The following is a 17,459-nucleotide window of genomic DNA, read 5'->3' on the forward strand; positions in this document are numbered from 1 at the left end:
CAGTAGGTCTGAGAACTTGAGCTTTGGTTGTAACAGCTCTCTGGTGGAGAGTAGATTTTTATCTCCACAAGAAACTATTTTAGTGTCATGTTCCTTTGCATAGACTCACACGCTTTTGCTGCAGGCCAGCTATGTTCAGGGAAGCAGGCTGTGCTGGTGGCACAACAGGGAAGGTGACAAAATCTGTGTTGCTTCAGGTTCATTTATAGGCACGGGCTTGTTCGCAGTGTGGCGGGTAAATGAAATTGTGCAGTGTCTTCCTTAGCCCATGACAGGGAGCGTTCGTGCCATGGGACACTGCAAGTGTCTTCCCCTGTAAATTTGCCCCAAATGACGGTGAAGTAATGTTGGGCTGTTTCTTAGAGGCAGAGGGAGGGCTGTGCTGCTGAGAATTTAGAAAACGGAATATAATAAAAACCAGCCTGCAATGACATCATTCTTTTCTGTTTCATAAGCACACGCTGCATGTGTGAACAGTGTGCAGATGTTCTGCTTTGATAACTTGCTGTGTAGGTTTATAGCCTTGGAACGTTGATAATTAAAGAGGTTGGTTTTATTTTGAACTGCATGAAATTCTGTAGAAGCATGTATCAAACTTCAAGTTACATCTGTGCAATGTTTAGGGTATTCTAGCCATAAAAAAAATCACTACTTTTGTATTTAGTATTTTAAGTATTTTTTTAATTACTCTTCCTCCTCCTTTCTTTGAGTTGCTAATTCTTTCCAGACATTTTTTTCACTGTGATGAAGACCTCTGTTGACATTTTCCTTTTCTTTATTTAATTTTTTTTTTTAAGTGCAATGTATAGGGAGGTGTTTTGATTTCATCTTCTTGCTAGAAAGTTGGAGCAGTAAACTTTGAACACATGATGTTTCTTGCCAACAGGTTTTCCTGCCAACAGTGTCTGATACCAAAAAAAAAAAAAAAAAAGGAAAAAAAAGATGAAATCTCTGGAGAGCTTTCTAATGGTTTGTCTTAGTTTACTCTTGTATTCCAGACTAGACTCTATTGTGCCTAAGAACAGGATTGATATAGCTGCCTGAATCTGCTGATTGCTAGAGAACAGCTTTGCTAGATGAACATAACACATTCCATAGGTTTCTCCCTTTTATGGTCTTGGTTACAAATATTTTTTTAGCTCCAGTATGGTTTAGTGAATGTATTCTGCTTTTAAGTAGACATTCAACATATGTGTGTCTGCTTTAACAAAGGGCCAACAAGCCATAGATCAGATCAAAAAATCATTTTTCAGTTTGACTATATAATCCTACTAAATGGAGTTTATTTTTCCTTGTATGTCTTTTCTCTTGTTTGCCAAAGTTACTGTTCTTTAATATTATCCCCGGGTTTCCTGAGAACCTCCCAATCAAATGACCAGGACCCTATTTTGGTCTTTAGTGTTGATGGTTCAGAAACATCATAAATCAAGAAGAAGAGCGAATTAAGCAGTAACATAAATATAGTGGCGATGGTAGCTGTAGCAGACTGCTTCAGCTATGGATCAGTGGTGATTTACAGTAGTGCATAGCTTGTGTTTCTTTACAGATTTGTGTTTCAGAGCAGTGAAAGGGGTCAATAAAATGGAAGAAACTTTTCATTTTATATCATATGAAGAAGGCTTTGCTGAGTTCTCAAAAAAACCAAACCCCAAAACAACAACAAAACCAAACCAAACCCATGTGCAAATCCCCTATGCTTGTGAAATCTTGTCCCTTCAAAGAAGCTTTAGGTCAGAGGCCTTAATGTGGGCAAGGGAAATACTCCCCTCTTCCATCCCCAAATTGTGCCATCTCTCCCGTGGGCAGAGGGTCATCTTCATCCTTGTGATGGAAACGTCAGCTCTCATTCTGCTGATTATCTCTTTTTTTTTTTTTTTTAATCCCCACTAGTAAGCTCCTGTGTTGTCCAGCACTCTCATTGTTGTCTTCCTTTACATGGCAGAAGCATGTGATGTTTGTTGTAAATGTTCTAGACTATTACTTAGTTCTAGTTCTAAAATGTTATTTAGTTCCAAGGTGGTATGATTCGTTTTGAGTAACTGACTCTTCTACATTACATATCTCTTGGTAGCTGTCTGTTCATTTGATCATAAAAACAGAAAAAGCAACCTGGGTTGACCACTCTTCTTTCAAGGCAAATCTATCAATTGATGGCTTTGTTTATTCAATTTCAAGAAAAACATTTTCAGTATACTCTGATTTATCTAGTAAGTCATTAATGCTTCTTCTTTCTCACCCCTCTCAATATATGGGCTTAGTTTTCTTTAAGAAAGGACATAAGAAGAAAATGTCAGTCTATAGCAGATATAGGTCACTTGGTGAAATTGGTAGGCATGTTTCATCTTCAGATACAAACTGTTAAATGTTGATTTGGTCCCTTCTTGCTTTTTCTGAGGCTAAAACCAGCTTTTTTTGGAAGCTGATCTGCAAACTCAGTAGTAAGCTGTCTCTTAGATGAAAATAAGGAAACATAAACAAGAAATTTTTCAATAAGAACTTGTGGTTTAATCTTTCACACCGTGCAATATAAAAATTGGTAAGCTCATCTATTGGTGAACAGGCTTCAGTAGGTGTCAGTGATTGAATTTTTAGTCTTGTATTTTTGTCCTAAATTCATTACTGAAGCAGGAAAAACAAAACAGGAGAGGAGGAAAATACATGAAGTCTTGTGACAGTAATTGATAGCTGGGTGGAGGCATCCATTCAGAGCTGCCTGCCTGCCTTTATACACACCCAGCTTAGGGTGATTCAGAAAGATACTTCTTCTACACATATCTAGTGAAGAAAGGGAGAGAAGTGGACATGCTAGTGGTGATCCCATTCTGGTCATCTCAGATGTTGCCTTTGTGCTTAAAAAAAAAAGTTACCCTTTGCAGAATGAGAGCTTTAAAGATAAAGTTGGTTGCTTTTTTTTTTTTTTTAATTAAAATCTGAGTGTAATCAATGATGAGAGTTTTTAAAAATCAAGATCAGATTTTCAGTAAACTCTTTGAATAAAGTAAGTATTGTAGGACAAGAATTTTAAGTTTCGTTAGCTTTGGAGTGAAATAATTTTAGTCATTTGGGCTTATGTTTGGGTGTGTGTTTTCTGGGTGGAAAGTGTGCATGGTTCATACTGGCTAAAGTCTTTACTGTATAGAAAGCTTTCTCACTTATTTTCATACAGTTGCTGCATCAGGTCTTGTTTCTCTTCTACTACTTGGGATCTTGCAGTATTTTTGTTAGTATTCTTGTTCTAGCTACTTGGTGGTGAGCAATTACCTAGTAAACTGCTTTCACTGCTAAGGGTGTGCACCCAATTACCCAATAATGAAAAGCCTGTATTTTTCTTGCTTCCACCCTGATGGGGCATCAGCTTGACAGGAGTGACATTAAAATTACTGTATGCAAGAATTCAGCACCCTCCCCAGGAAAGCATCCCTTATCTTGCTTGAACTGCATTCCTGCAGTGTAACTGCTTCCATTACAGAGAATTTGGCTAAGATCTCCCCACCTGTAGAAGTGTGTTTAACCAAAGCATTCAGGATCTTGGGTTTACTCGAAAAAATAATAAAATATGAAAATAAAAAGGAGTTTTTTAATAGCTCTTGAGGTTTGGGTTATGTGAATTTCCCCCATACCTCAAATTAAGTTTAGAAGTTTTTCTTTGAAGATAAAAGATGACACTCTCACCCAGATATGTGACTCCCAAGAACTGGGATATGGGAAGAAGCAGCACAAATATGATTCACCCTGAATTTTGCAGAAATTGGCAGGGCTGTGAAAGGCAGGGGGGGAATGGGTGCCCATGCATGGTGTTTACCCCCACATCCCATATGCACAGCAGCAGTGTGGTTGCTGTGCTACCTTGCCTTCCTTGGCTTAGTTTCCCACTTGCACTATCCTGGGAAGCTGTATATGGAGAGGGAATGATACTGGAAGAAATGTCTGATGAAGTTAAAGATATTTTCTCATGTGTCAGTGTGTGGCTCTGACTAACAGTGTCCATCACTGGAGAAGAAAGTAGTCATTACGGCGAGGCTGTGGGATGAGAAGGTAGGAATGAGGCCAGCCTCCCTGCAAGGAGATGGCAGACCCAGTTTTACAGGCACAACCTGTAGGACAACTGCAGATGAACCTTTACTGAAGACATGCAAAGGCAATAGCCCTCTCTAAGCTTAAAACTAGCTGGTAGTGCCTCAAGGATGAATGTCTGCCCAGTAGACCTGCTGCTGAAGTCAAGGAGGGTATTTCAGGCTGCATCTTGAGCTGTTTTTCTGAGAAGGGATGGGTGCATGTTATGTGCTTTGGTCAAGGAGTGAGCTTGTGTCCTCACCTCAGCTGCAAGGCAGTGATGCTTCTTTTCCATCAAGGCTGGAGTGCAAGATGCCTGTCCTACCTTCTGCTCACATGAATGACTTGTCCTTTTTTTTTTTTTCCTCTCCATGCTTGCCACTTTAGCACAGAAATGTATTTTCTGCCCTGTCTTGTAGTGGCTTTCTGCAGTAAGATCTGAAGGTGAAGGTTTCCATTGAAGAAAAAAAAAAGACATGTTGAAAGCCAATCAGCAGGCAACAACTTTGCCAAGGGGGCCTAGAGTTAAAAATTTGTAAAGGAAATAAGGTTCCCTGGAATTAAGGTGAAAATACATTTCCACTTAATTTCAACAGGCTACCCTAACAAATTGTAATGTCTGTAGTTGGCTGACAGTGTAGAAATAACCCATGAACTAAAAGAAAAGTTTAATTCGGAAGATGGTTCTTAAATTATTTACCTTGGCTTCATCCTCTCCTGTATTGGGGAGAACATAACAGTGTCTCCCTCTCTTGATCCCTGTCTTGGCTGGTTGCTGAGATGCTTCTGGATATAATGAAATCTTCTTCACACAGGAGAGAACTTACAACATAGCAAAACTGATTGCCAAACCTAAAAAAAAAAAAAAGTCTGCATCCAGTAATGACCTTCCTGTGATCTTGGATGCCATATTCTTTTTGTGCTGTGGCAATGACTTTTCCACACATTTTTATGAAGTGTTTTGAATTTTTTTTGGTGATGTAATTCACATAAATGTTCTGAGTGTGCTTTTTGCCTAACTCTGACCTCACCCCACTGTGGAGTTTCTTTAGTATTTTTTCCTGTGTTGAAAACTACCAAAGACTTCAGGCATCTTTTTCCCACACATGGTGAAAATAAAGCACTATCTTAAAAATAAACAAACCCCAACAAACACCACCCCCACAAACAGATTTTCCCCCAAAGAAGACTTGTGTTTGAAAATCCAAGCTTTTTTTTTTTCCCCTGAAGTAGAAGGTGACTAGGGATCCAGGAAAGCACTCTGCTCTGAACTTCTTCTCCTTATCAATACCCTGAATTGTCCAGAAGAGAATTGGAGAGTCTGTAGAAACCACTGGACAGATGTAGCCTTGGGGGTACAGCTGGTTAACATGACTGCGCTCTGCTTCCAAAGAAGTTCCTGTTCTTTCAGTGCTCGGATCCACCCTTCTTCAGCTTGCTGTCCCTTTGGTTGTGCTGACACAGCTGTTTTGGGGCTGTCATTTGGTTCACTGCAGTGATTTAGATTAAATCCCAGCATTTCGGGAAGGCCACAGTTGCAGCTCTGTGGTGTCCCAGGCAGTCCCTGAAGCGGCTGTGCTTGCACGGGAGGAGCCCTGCCGTGCTGCAGCATGGGAACAAGCACGCAGAGGGCAGGGAAAGATGGGAACTTTATTTTCTGGCTTTACTTGAGAGCAAAAGAAAAGGTACTTTGTAATGACCCCCACCTGAGGGTGGATCCCATTGACTACCCAGGAAGGTGGGCTTCAAGCACTTACACTGGGGGCTGTCATGTAAGTTTTTTTTCCCAAGGTACTGTCAGTGACCCCTAGAGCAGCCCAGGATTTGGAAACTGCTTTTTCTGTTTGCTTGGCTGTTTTATAAGTGTCTATAAAGTAGCACACTTTTTGTCAATTTTTTTTTTTTTTTAAGAGAAACCATGCAGGATACTGACTTGGCAAGTAAACTGTATCTCTTAAGATGGCCCATTCATTGCTGAAGGATGCTGGCAGGTACCATATATTTTAGCCAAGATGGGATTTTTTTGTTTTGTTTTGGTTTGGTTTTTTTGTTTCTGTCACATGATCTTTACAGTTGTCAGTCTGTTGCTTTTTGTTGGCCCTAAACTAAACAGAATAACTCAGGATCCTATAACGAGAGCAGCCCTTCATAAATGAAGGTCAGTTGGGTGCAGTGTTGCAACAACAGCCTGTAAGAAGCAGCCTTAGACCAAGGCATCTTTTGTTAAGCTAAAGAATATTAGCTACACTGAAAGTTACTGAAAGTGGGTGGTTTTTACCACCAGGCTCAGTAATGCTTTGTCATAACGAAAAAACAATACTGCCTGCAAGTAAAGACTGAAAGCATCTCCTCACATCTGTTTGTCTAAGCTTGGGAAAAGGTGCCATTGGATGAGAGGAGCAAATCCTGCTGTGGCCATGCTCGTACTTGAAGGAAAAGCTTTAAATGCCAGCAAATGCCAAGGCGTCTTTCATGAAGTTAGTTTTAATTTATTTTTAGACTTGATTAATAGTTACTGCCATATTTGCCTTGCATTTTTTTAATGGAATGCTTTAAAAAACTTGTTTAATATGTGATCCCTTCTGTGTAATTGTGCTCTCATACAATGTCTTTGGTGAGAATGAACTAGCACAGTTTTACCCAGAATTGTTTGGAAGACACCAGTGTGGAAAGCTGAGATGACTCACAGTGCCTTGGAGGAAGAAGAGCTAGCAATTAACCACAGAGCATGGCATTATCTCTATGCCAAAGCTGGCTGAGAAAGCCAGCATGTTTTCCACTTTGCTATTTCAGGAAGAAAAGTACCGCTCTTTAAGCAAACTTGATAATCTTGTCAACTTGGTGAGTTTAGAACAAGTAGCATGGGAGGCATGTGAATCAAAAGAAGGTGGTAGTTCCCATCTCGAAACCATTGTTATTTCTATTTGATGAATAAGTACATATGAAACATTCTCCTTATTTGTCAGCAGACTCCTCCGGGTGAATAAACTTGGTTGCATAACAAGAATGTGGTATGTGATAGAGCACATGGTTAGAGAGTAAGTATTTCTGCATAAATTTATTTTCTATATAATTCCCTGTGTGTGTACTCATATTTCTTCAGGAATATCTAATGGCATCTGTTTCTACTGTTGGCAGTTTGCCAGATGCCTGTAAATAAGGAATGTTTATTGCAAGTGAAATAATAAGTAACTCTCACTTCTCAGTGTCATTTGTTTTCCATTTGCATTTAGTGCAGTAGGGTTCATGTTGATGAAGGTGGCTTGACAGGCAGAATTAGGTGAAAAACACAGCAATTAAATCTTCATTTTGATTTCTTTACAATAAAAATTACATTTTAATGCATACGCTGAATATTCGCTTTTGGGGATGTGTTTTATTTGAATTACTTTGACATTTTCTTTTATGTCTAGTGGCCTTTACATTTGCTTACACAGAGGATACAGTAAGAAAGGGGTTATCTTTCATTTTGGGTCCTGCTTCTTTTCCTCACCCCTCACCTCCTGAAAGAAGTAAAGAGATATTGCTGTTGTGGTGCTCTGCCCTGGGACCTGAGCCTATTCTTGTGGAGATCTCCTGCTGCTCCACTTCTTCCTATATAAGCTCAGTTACTGAGCTCAAGCCATGATCCTTGTTTCTGCCAAGAAGAAGGTGAAAGACCTCGTGAAACATTGAATTTGGCACATGGGCTACCAGTTGTGCCAATTGCTTTACTTCATTTAATAAAAAGAAGAAAAAAAAAAAAAAGGTATAGATAGGAGCAGTATTTTGACATTGGCCATAGGAGAAGTCATGCTGAAGGAGGTGTTTGGGAGTTAATGATGCATCAGGATTGATACTCCATTTCCAAGGATCTGAAGAGGAAGGCTTTGAAGAACCTATGTGATGAGGATCTTAGAGTCACTTTCAGGCTAGCAGAGTATTGCAAGCAAATTGTCTTGTGGACAGGAAAGAGCCCTAGGTGAAGATTAAGCCTGTAATTTAGTCCACTGGTTAATAGTGAAATGTCAGGGCGATTTCATTTAAAAATGACTATCAAGATGTGAATCTTCTTTGTCTTGATGAAACCACCTGAAATAGTGATTGGTGGCTGGCACTGGCTGTGAGAAGTCAGTAAGTCAGCTTTCTAAACTCTTTCCTTCTTGGGAGAAGTTGATTTGGGGTGTTAGTGTTGTGGGAGACATCCACTGGGCTCTCACCAGATTAGTATCTGATGAACAAACATTTTTTACACCTGTAATTTCAATAGGACATGATTTCTCTTTCACTTTCTACCCCTCCCACCCTGTATTTCACTAAGTAAGTGGTATGCCAGAAGATGAGCTTTCTTTAGATATGTAAACAAGGAGCTGTGGTGCAAATTACAGAAGATTGCAAAGCCTTGATTTGGTTTTCTCTGTGCTGTGAGCAATGAGCAACGATTTAAGAATTGATATTCTCAGTTTTTTAACTGCGACTAAACAGCTGTTCTGTTGAGGCTGATTATTTCACATTCCAGTGGTTGAGAGGCAGCGTCAGATTATTCTTGCTGCTTGTGAATACCCTTATTTATCCTGTCTTCTCTTCCACCAAGGATAATTTGCGAGTTCGCTTTCCCTCCTGTTCTCACCTTGTTTTGGCAGCTGATGGATAGGAACCTTTCCTGTGTGTCAAATGTTTTATATAAGGTCTGTTGGGGGGACTGTAGACTCTACGAGTATGACCTTGCGTATTATTCTTTCAAATTCTCAGATGTTTTTCCACCTAGAAACTGCTGTTAGTAGGGGAAAATGTTAAAAAGTTTGAGGGTTGCAAAAAAAGAGTCAAGGTTGATTTCAGACCTGTATGTGGCAGAAGGGAAAACTGCGGGGTGGGGGGGAATTTTTCTCATTGGTCACAGTTGGTGCTCCTGCTGAAGACATGGATGTGTACATATGGAGTGAGCACATGCGCAGGCACTCATACAGAGAGAGCACACACACATACATAGGCCATATGTTCATTATTTTAGAAGGTGTTTTTTTTTTTTTCCCTCTTGCATTTTTATCAAGCTTTTAACAGGGCTATTTTAATCGGGATTAAGTATAACTATGTAGGACAGTAACTAAGACACAAACTGTGTGTTTTCCTCCTCGCTCACTGTGTGTCAGCAACATTCCTTGTGCTCATCCTCCGCCTAGAAATGAGTTTCTTTTAACCTAGAGCCTGTTGTGAGGAAGAGAGGAGATTGCAGCATTCCTTCAGGCGTGGCGGGGCTGGGTTTCATTTACAAATTTTGTCCAGAGTTGCAACACAGTCTCTGTACTTACATGTATCAGGCTAAGCAGGCATGCAAACTTACAAATGAACTGAAAAAGCACCACAGCAATTTTATACCTGTGCACACAGATGCAAAAGTGTGCCTTCTGGCTTTCTTCTGAAGTTCAGTATTTATGCATGATTTACTGAAACTACATTCTTAGCTTGGTTCCTAGAAAAGACATACGTGTGATGTTGCTAAGGTCAAATAATTTTGCTGCTTTCAGTGTGAAGTAACTTTGAAATATATTTTAAAGATACAGGACTCAAGACAAAAAGATATGTGCAAATAGTATTCATATCTATAGGAAGAAAAAGTTTCCTGTCTTTTGCATGTCAAACAGTGAGACCTAGTTATGACACACATAAGAACTATGTTTTCAGTGTTGCAATGGTCAGGTCTGCCCAAGTGTCTCACCGGGTTCTAAAGTTCCTTTCTGGCATTTGATTATTGAAAATACCTAGTAAGATTTATTGCATTGCATATTTTCTAAGTCAAAGAGTGTGTAAATACAAACAGGAAAAAAAGAAAACAAACCAAACACCCTTATGGGCCCAGTAAAAAAGATGAATGAGGATTTCTGAGATTACTGACGGTTCTTCTCTGCTTCTTCTTTAGCCACTCTCTCCTTTCTTGTTCTTTGTGGTTCTGTTATCTACAAAAGCATTCAGATTAGTGTGTTAATTAGTTTATGTTAACCAGCAGAGGGCTTCCACCTCAAAGCAAACAGCCATATCCCTTCTGCAGTTTTCCTGGTATCCTCTTAATCAGAGAAATGGGAAGTAGAAAGACATTTATTTAGTTGTCTAGGGTACTTTCCTGCTGGCAGAATGGTCCTCAATTACATGTTAAGAAATGTTTTTTATACAGTTTGTTTTTAACTGGCTTCTACTTGTTGGTAGTACAGCTGTCAGCATTTCCATAGGAAACTTGAATGATCCAGTAGAAGTTTCTTGTGCTTCACCGAAACCTTGTATTTCTAAATTCGCAACATGTTGCAAAGTTTCATGTGCCTATTCAGGTATTAAAAGTGATTTGAGCCCCTTCTTAGTATAAACATAACATATGCTGAGTAAAGTAGTAGGAAAGAGTACATCATTCTCACAATTTAGATTAAAGCAATGCAAGTTGCATTTATAAAGTCTGAATTTGTTTAAACCCATGTATTCATTGCAGAGTGTTCAAGAGCAAAGAGTGATGTTCAAGAGCAAAGGTATGTGAAGTAGAGACAGGGTATTACAGAAGCACACAGCTTTCCTGGGACGTAGGAGCCTCCTGATGAGATGCAGCGGGTGGTTTCATTCGGAGCATCCTTGGTGTCAGCTGGGACAGCAGTTTGGAGCGGGTGGGTGCGCGGGGAGTAAGGGTCCGTGCAGTGCAGGAGTAACAGGGCACTGAACGCTGGCTGACTTCTGTAGCACCTCTTGAGTTTCTCTCCCAGACCCTGTAAGTGACTTCTCGTGTTGATCAGAAAACTGTTATTGATAACCTTTAGTGATTCAGTGAACAGACGAGTGCCTGGGGAAAAAACTAATCTCTTCTTCCGACAGAAAACTCACTCCCTCCTCAAAAATTCAATACTTAGTCAGTTTTCACAGACTATCAACACTTGGGATGTGTTGGCTAGCAGTTGTGAGTGGAGTACTTCCCTGAAGCCTCAGCTTTGGAGGGGAGAGGGTTAAGAGATTTTAAGAAAGATTTTGTGTTATTAAAGCAGAGCCCTGCTGTTCAGGAGGACTGTGTGTAGGAATCGAGAACTGTGAGAGCTTTAGCAGAGGTGTCTTAATTAGCGATTTGTCGTGCCCGAGTCAAAGAGCACTGAAATTGTTAATTACATTTTAAGCAGAGATAATAACAGCTTCCTACGAGCAAACTGCTAAAAGCTACGTCAGGTACAGATCACACTGTACGGCGTGTCACCGCAGCTGCCTCACACCCCTGGCGAATGCCGGTACCCCCCGGTGCTGCCCGCGGCCCTCGCGGCCGGGCGCCTGGAGCCCTGCTGCCCCCTGCCGGCCCGCCCCGCCCGCCCCGCCGGTCCCGCCGCCCCGCCCGCCCCGGCCTCGGGGCAGCGATTCCCGCAGGCCCTGGCGAGGCACCTGGCAGCCACTGTTGCCGGTACTTGCGGTGCCCTTACACTGCAGTGCTGGTGAGGAGGGCTGCCTCCCAAACACTCGGCGTCTGAATTCATCAAAGTCCTGTTAGAATCCCTTAGATTGTACAGCCACGTAAAACCTGCGTGCTGGGAGAGCAGATGTTATTCTACCAATAAATATAAGATGCTTTATTTGGAGAATAGTTATCGGCTGCCGTGAGGTAAAACTCGGCTGCGTACGGACAAGGCTGCAACTTGATGCAGTTCGAGCCCTCTCCTCCTGTATCCCTCAGAATATCCATCGTGCTTTTACCCAGCAAAGCTCAGTAATTGAACCTGCTCCTTCAGTCAGTGCTTGCCTAACTCCTTGTGTACTTGGAAGCAGATTTTCTCTGAAATTTGGGGTTTGCCTCAGTTCTGGAATTATGCTGATTAAGAAAACCAAAGGCTTGCAAATATATTTGTACCCAGTTGAAGCAGGTAGGTCTTAACGCGCAGTTAACTTGTCCGCTCTCTTGACATCAAACTATTTTAAGAGAAAACCAGCATTTGTTTCTGGGCAGTTCTGGTGTTCACTTTGCCCCTCGTACAATTATCTTACTTTTTTGCTAATGACCAAATTGCGTGAGCGCTCTTGCTCGGTTCCTCCCGCACAGTCAGAGCAGTTTGGGTGGCTGGGCGGGGGTTATGTACCCTATGCACTGCTGGTGTTGGCAGGAGAACTAGGCCCAGGTTAGCCTAGTGCTTTATAGAAGCTGTGCCCCTGGTTTTATGATTTCCTTACCAAGGTAAGTACAGCCATTAAATCAGAGAAAATATTGCCTGCCCTGATGCAGTGAATTCTTCAAGGGTACAGAAGTTGAAGGGAGAGAGGCTGGTAGCAGGTGCATCATACAGACGTGTCCAAAAAACTTTTATCCTCTATGGTTGTCTGCAGTCTGATTTTGCTTATTTTTTTTTATTTTTTTCTTTCATGGACCTAATAAAATTGGAAACGTGAATGGGATGTTTGAAGCAGTCCTACAGTGCAGAACTCCTCTTTTAGGTATTCATTTATGGTATGGTATGTTTTTAAGTTGGAAAAAAACCCAAAGGGATAAAATAGGTAACAAAACAGGAAGGCAATTTTCATTTGTAATTAGGGCATTCAAAGGCTCTGTAATGGTTGATAGAAGCAATTAACAGGCATTGCTTTTTGTGCAAGACGGGGCTTACTTAAGTAGGTCGCAAGGCTGGTAGCCAGGAGACCTACTTTCTTAGCTTTGCTGCTTATCTGTTCTTGTGATCTTGTGCAAGCAACTTCATTTTTGATCCTTCTCCTTCTTTACTATTTTTTTCCCCTCTCAGGTCCATTCACACTGGAAGGGAAAGAGTTTCTCGCTATGTGCTCTGCACAAAAAGGGGACAAACTCTTAACTGGAAGTTTGAGGCCCTGTTGTAACCCCTGTTGTAATACCGAAACGCTCTCCATAGCTGCCTTGCTGTAAATAAGCACGCAGGAATATGGATTACTTTGCAGGCTTGCTATGTGGGCATTTTATAGGGTACCTGTATAAGAACAGGCATGCTGTAGATAAAGATCTCTGACGGAGGTCGGATTCACGAGGTTTTGATACCTACTGAAATTCCTACACATCACTGCCTGGAGATGATGAGCAGCGCTGGAGAGGTGACCATGTGTGGTGGATCCGGTGGTGTTGCTGCAGTTTCTGGGGTGGAGGGTCTCAGGGCTGCTGGGGCACCCCGTGCTCTTTGCTGGCAGCAGCAAGAGCTGCCTAGGGAAGGGTTGAGTGTGCAGGCAAGGTGTTTTCAATGGGCTTTTGATGGTGCTTAATCCAGATGGCTTTATGACTGGCTGGTGATGAGTTGTTACCACCTGAAGGAAAACACCCAGGAAGCCTGAGAGAGAGAGGTGTCCTTTCTGCTGTAGGAGCACAGGCTGCCCCAGGAAGCTGTACTTGTGAATCACCCTTGTTACTGTCTGGTTGAGTCATCAGAAATGATAGACTAGGAAATGTAGGAATTAAATTAACATCTGAATTGTGCCAAAAACCACAGCCCAACCAAAACCGGAGCACATCTGTGGGGTTTTGGGGTTGGTTTTTTTTCTTTCTGTTTTGTTGTTTTTTTACACTGAACCCTCTTCCATGCAACAAATTTTTCGTTTGCTGGCCTTAGGGGAATGCAGTGGCTGTGAGCCATGAACGTGTGTTTGCTTAACAACTTTTAGAGAATTCTTCGACGATCAGGTTGTGATAGATGGTAAAAACCCTGACGGCATTGAGGCTCTGCATATTTGCTCTTGTTCACCTATAAAAATAAAGGGGGGTGGGAGGAACCAATTTAGCTTTCTACTTCAAACCCTGGGTTTCTTCTTCTGTTATTCGTTCATGGTTTTTTACTGAGATGGGCTTGTATTAGGTGAACCAAAAATAATGCCTTAATCTTTACATGTGTAACCTGGAAAATATGAAGCCTGTTTACTTGTATGATGACTTCATAAGGGAGAAAATAGTCAGGTTGGAAAATTAGCTAAGCTTATTAGAAGCATACCTTATTTCTCTTAAATGGCTTTGTAGAGTGTTTTACAAAATTAAATTTAATCTTCTAAAGTGTGTCAGATGCTAACATTTCCAACTCCTTTGCCTTGCGTTTGGCTACTGATTAAAGCATGGATTACCCTGCAATTCCACTGGTGTTAATGCCTCAATATATATTGTTTTTCAAACAGTAATCGCTATTTTCTCTTGATCTTGGGAAACTTACTTCTGATCCACACATGCAACAATGTGAGCTGATATTAAGCTTCTTGTCACCTACAAATAAAAAGTATTCTGTCGTAACGACAGTATCACGATGGATCTTTCCCTGCAATGAGATATAATAATACCAAACTGAGCAAAGCGTTGCACCACTTTGTATTTACAGTAACAGTGGAAATGTTATGGTCAGTCACCTGCAGCAATGTTCTTGCCCTTGTATCACCAAGTTGTGACTCAGAACCATGATATAAAGGCAGAGCTCCAGACAGGTCAGGAAAATGCCTAAAATCAGATTGCTGCCAAGACTCTGGGCAGGTCTCTGGGATTTACCCTGGCATTCTGGGCTAACCTGAAAGGGTTTCCTTCTTGTTGGTTTCTCTAATCTGTTTCTAAGTAGTACAGTGGCGAGATGACGACTGTGATTCTGCAGTTCCTAGCAGGGTTTTTGTACATCTGGCTTTGTATAATTTAGCCAGTAATAGCTGTGGTAGTTTACAGTTCTCTGCACTTTGCAGTACTGGCAATTCTAAATGTTTGCACTTTCTCAAAAGAAACAGTAAGTTGACTTAAAGCATGGTGTTTGATTCTTATATTAAATCCTGCCTACTTGAACATGGAGTGCCCCAAAATGTGTGTTTGGGTCTCTAGGGGTATGTCACCCCACATTCTCCAAATCTTCTTTTAAGCAAAAGGTCTAAAGAATAAAAACAAAGCAAATGCCCCAAACCCTACTCAAGTCTCTTGTCTCACCAGGTATGGGGGGTGGTGTCTTTTTAAGACAAAACCCTCCAAAATAGAAGGACTTTCTGACATGGTGAGAAAAGCAAATGCTAGCAGTACGTGCTCCCATTCACGCGCCCCCTCAGCCCCCCTCCCCAGCCCCACTGCACCACCACTGACTTTGGAAAGGGGTGGAAGAGCTGTGTATGTACATATGCATTACCTCGCCAGGCGAGCTCAATTTAAATGCGGCCTATTAAATTATTTACAGAAGACAGTTGGCCAACCCATTGTGCTGTGTTAGTAAGGAGCCAAAGGTCACTTTGGTGTGCCTGGTTGATTCATAGGGTAATCTGATACAGTACTTAGCTTTCTGCTTCCCAGTCAGTGGGTTAAACCTTATCCTCTTATTATGAGTCAGAGAACCATAAGTTTCAGAAAAAGCCAGAGCCTTTGTTTTTAATAGTTTTGAAGAGGCTGTGCAGCAGAATCCAGAGAGCTGCAAGAGCATCTGCCAGGGGGTCGAGGTGTGTTCTGCAATAGTGTAAATCTGACTGACAGCTTGGGAGCTGAAACACTGTACTCTTGTTTTCTTAAGCTGCTTTTCTTTTTGCTAATATCATCTGCAGCTATTAGGATGTTAAGGCATTAATGCTTTTTCTTCAGATAGGTGGCACTTTTTTCATTTTTCTTTTTTTTTTCTTTCTGGGTTCCTTGCTACCAGCATCTCCTTGAGGATTCACTGAGCTGATTTTATTGGGCATCTCATACATTCAGGTCTGTTCTTTCGCTGCGAGATACAAACTTGTGTGGTTTTGATCAACTTGCATCTTGGTGACAAATCCCATTAAAACCCATTGGGATGCCTTGGTACAGCCAACTTCTGCCTGCTTTAAAATGCTGCTTTTGCCTCTCCTCCTTCCAGGAGGCTTACTCCCTCCTGGAAGCAGCACTGGTCTTGGCATGCAGGGCAAGCTACTGGGTTGTGGCAGCTTTCAGTAGTGCCTGACTTTTAAAAACTTCATACCTTTCTCCAGCCACTAGTTTAAAGAGAAGGTGGCAGAACACAGCACGGCTGGGAGTGAAACCTGTTTTGTGAGCTGCAGTCACACCAGTGGGAGTCTGGTCGCTGAAAGTGTCTGCTCATGCACAGATTTTGTTTGTGTCTCTGCACTTACATTTTTATTTATTTTTTAAATGTACCACCAGGTACAGGGGCACTAATGTTTGCAGCACACTCTGTTCCAGGTACTTGTGGTGTTTACCAGCTCCAGAATTTTATTTTTCCTCTCTCCAAGTCTGCAGAGGTGCACAAGTGCTTTTGTATTTCTGCACGCAGGGTTCAGGAGTTTGTGCTGCCACCGAGCTGGCTGAGGAAAGGAGGAGTTTTGCTTCTGCGGTCGTGCTTTTAGGAGAGCGAGCCTATCGTATTTCACTCTAATCCTAAGCGATAGCCACGCAGTCTGTTTTATTGTTAGAAGAGCCTTTCCTGGAGCTCCTTCACCGGGCTTTTCACTAGGGGAGAGCAGGGCAGCCAGAATGAGGAGGCAGAAGTGTGGTCAGTCCATCGTCCCTCCTGAGCTGTGCCATGCTGGGGTGTGATCTCTGCCTGCTCTTCCTCGTCGTGGGGTGTTTTTGATGAGACAGAAGAGAGGACTGAATCGCATGGACACTCCTGGGGAGCGATGCCAGGGAGAAGAGTGGAGCTACAGTTTTTGCTGTTGAGTGGAGAATGGGGAAAACATGTGCCTTAGTGCTGTATTCTGCTCAGCCTTTGCATGCTTCTCTGAGCTGCTGCAAGGTGCCACTTTCTGCTGCTTTTCTCCCCTTTGTTTTCTTTGGCAGCTCCCTAAGTGCTGTATCAAAACAGCTTCAGGGGAGCTGCGCTGGCATAGTGACCTACCTCCACGCTGGTGCTGGTTTAAATGCAGCAAGAAGAAGCCTGGACAGAAGTCGGATTGAAATTGTTTAGCTTCCCACAAAAAACACTGAGAAAGGGGACAGGAACAATTTCAGAAAGGTGTGTTTGGAACCGAGGCCAGTAGCTGGATTGAAAGAAAATGAAAAAGGAGTGTGTTTCGAGATCTTTCAAAATCAAACAAAACCCAGGCTCCCTCTCGCGTGCTGTAAGCTGGATAAATTTCTCCTCCTTGTCAAGGCAGACAAAGAGATTGTTTCGCAGTGATGGTGAACTCTCCTCCATGTGTGTGCAGCAGGTAGACGAGGATGATGAGAACTGGACCTACAGGAGCCAGCAGAGAAAAGGTGACTCGCTTTCTGTTTAACCCTTGTGATGGCTGCTGCCGTGTCAGCCCACGGTTCGTGCTGTTGTCCAGCTGCTCGGGTCCCGCTGGGAGCCGGGAGCCGCAGGTGGGGTAGGAGGAGGAGGACAGCACAAAAGCCTAGGCGCAGCACCACCTTGCCAAGTTTTTCCTGGGTTAAAACTGTGAAAGCTTATAGTAATCAACAGGGGAAACCTTTAATTTCCCATCTGGGCAACATAAAGGTACTGACTGTGTGGTGTCTAGGTTAAGTTTTGCTTATGTTTCTT

At 42.1% G+C, this 17,459-nt stretch overlaps 1 protein-coding gene across 9 annotated transcripts in view; it reads left to right on the forward strand.

The window, feature by feature from the left end:
• The window catches only part of NHSL1 (NHS like 1), a 185,491-nt gene that overhangs the window by 60,007 nt on the left and 108,025 nt on the right, over positions 1 to 17,459 (forward strand). For 3 of the 9 annotated variants that reach the window (XM_074818939.1, XM_074818940.1, XM_074818942.1), the window contains exon 1: positions 16,443 to 17,173. The exons of 2 other annotated variants lie outside the window; for them this stretch is intronic. In XM_074818939.1, coding sequence (XP_074675040.1) covers positions 16,969 to 17,173 — 205 coding nt within the window. In that variant the 5' untranslated portion in view covers positions 16,443 to 16,968. Of the gene's footprint in view, positions 1 to 16,438; positions 17,174 to 17,459 lie in introns of those variants that run through there. 4 more of the 9 variants (XM_074818933.1, XM_074818937.1, XM_074818944.1 and 1 more) reach the window with 3 other exon arrangements.

Source organism: Strix aluco, chromosome 3 (genome assembly GCF_031877795.1).
Source record: "Strix aluco isolate bStrAlu1 chromosome 3, bStrAlu1.hap1, whole genome shotgun sequence".
Lineage (NCBI taxonomy): Eukaryota > Metazoa > Chordata > Aves > Strigiformes > Strigidae > Strix > Strix aluco.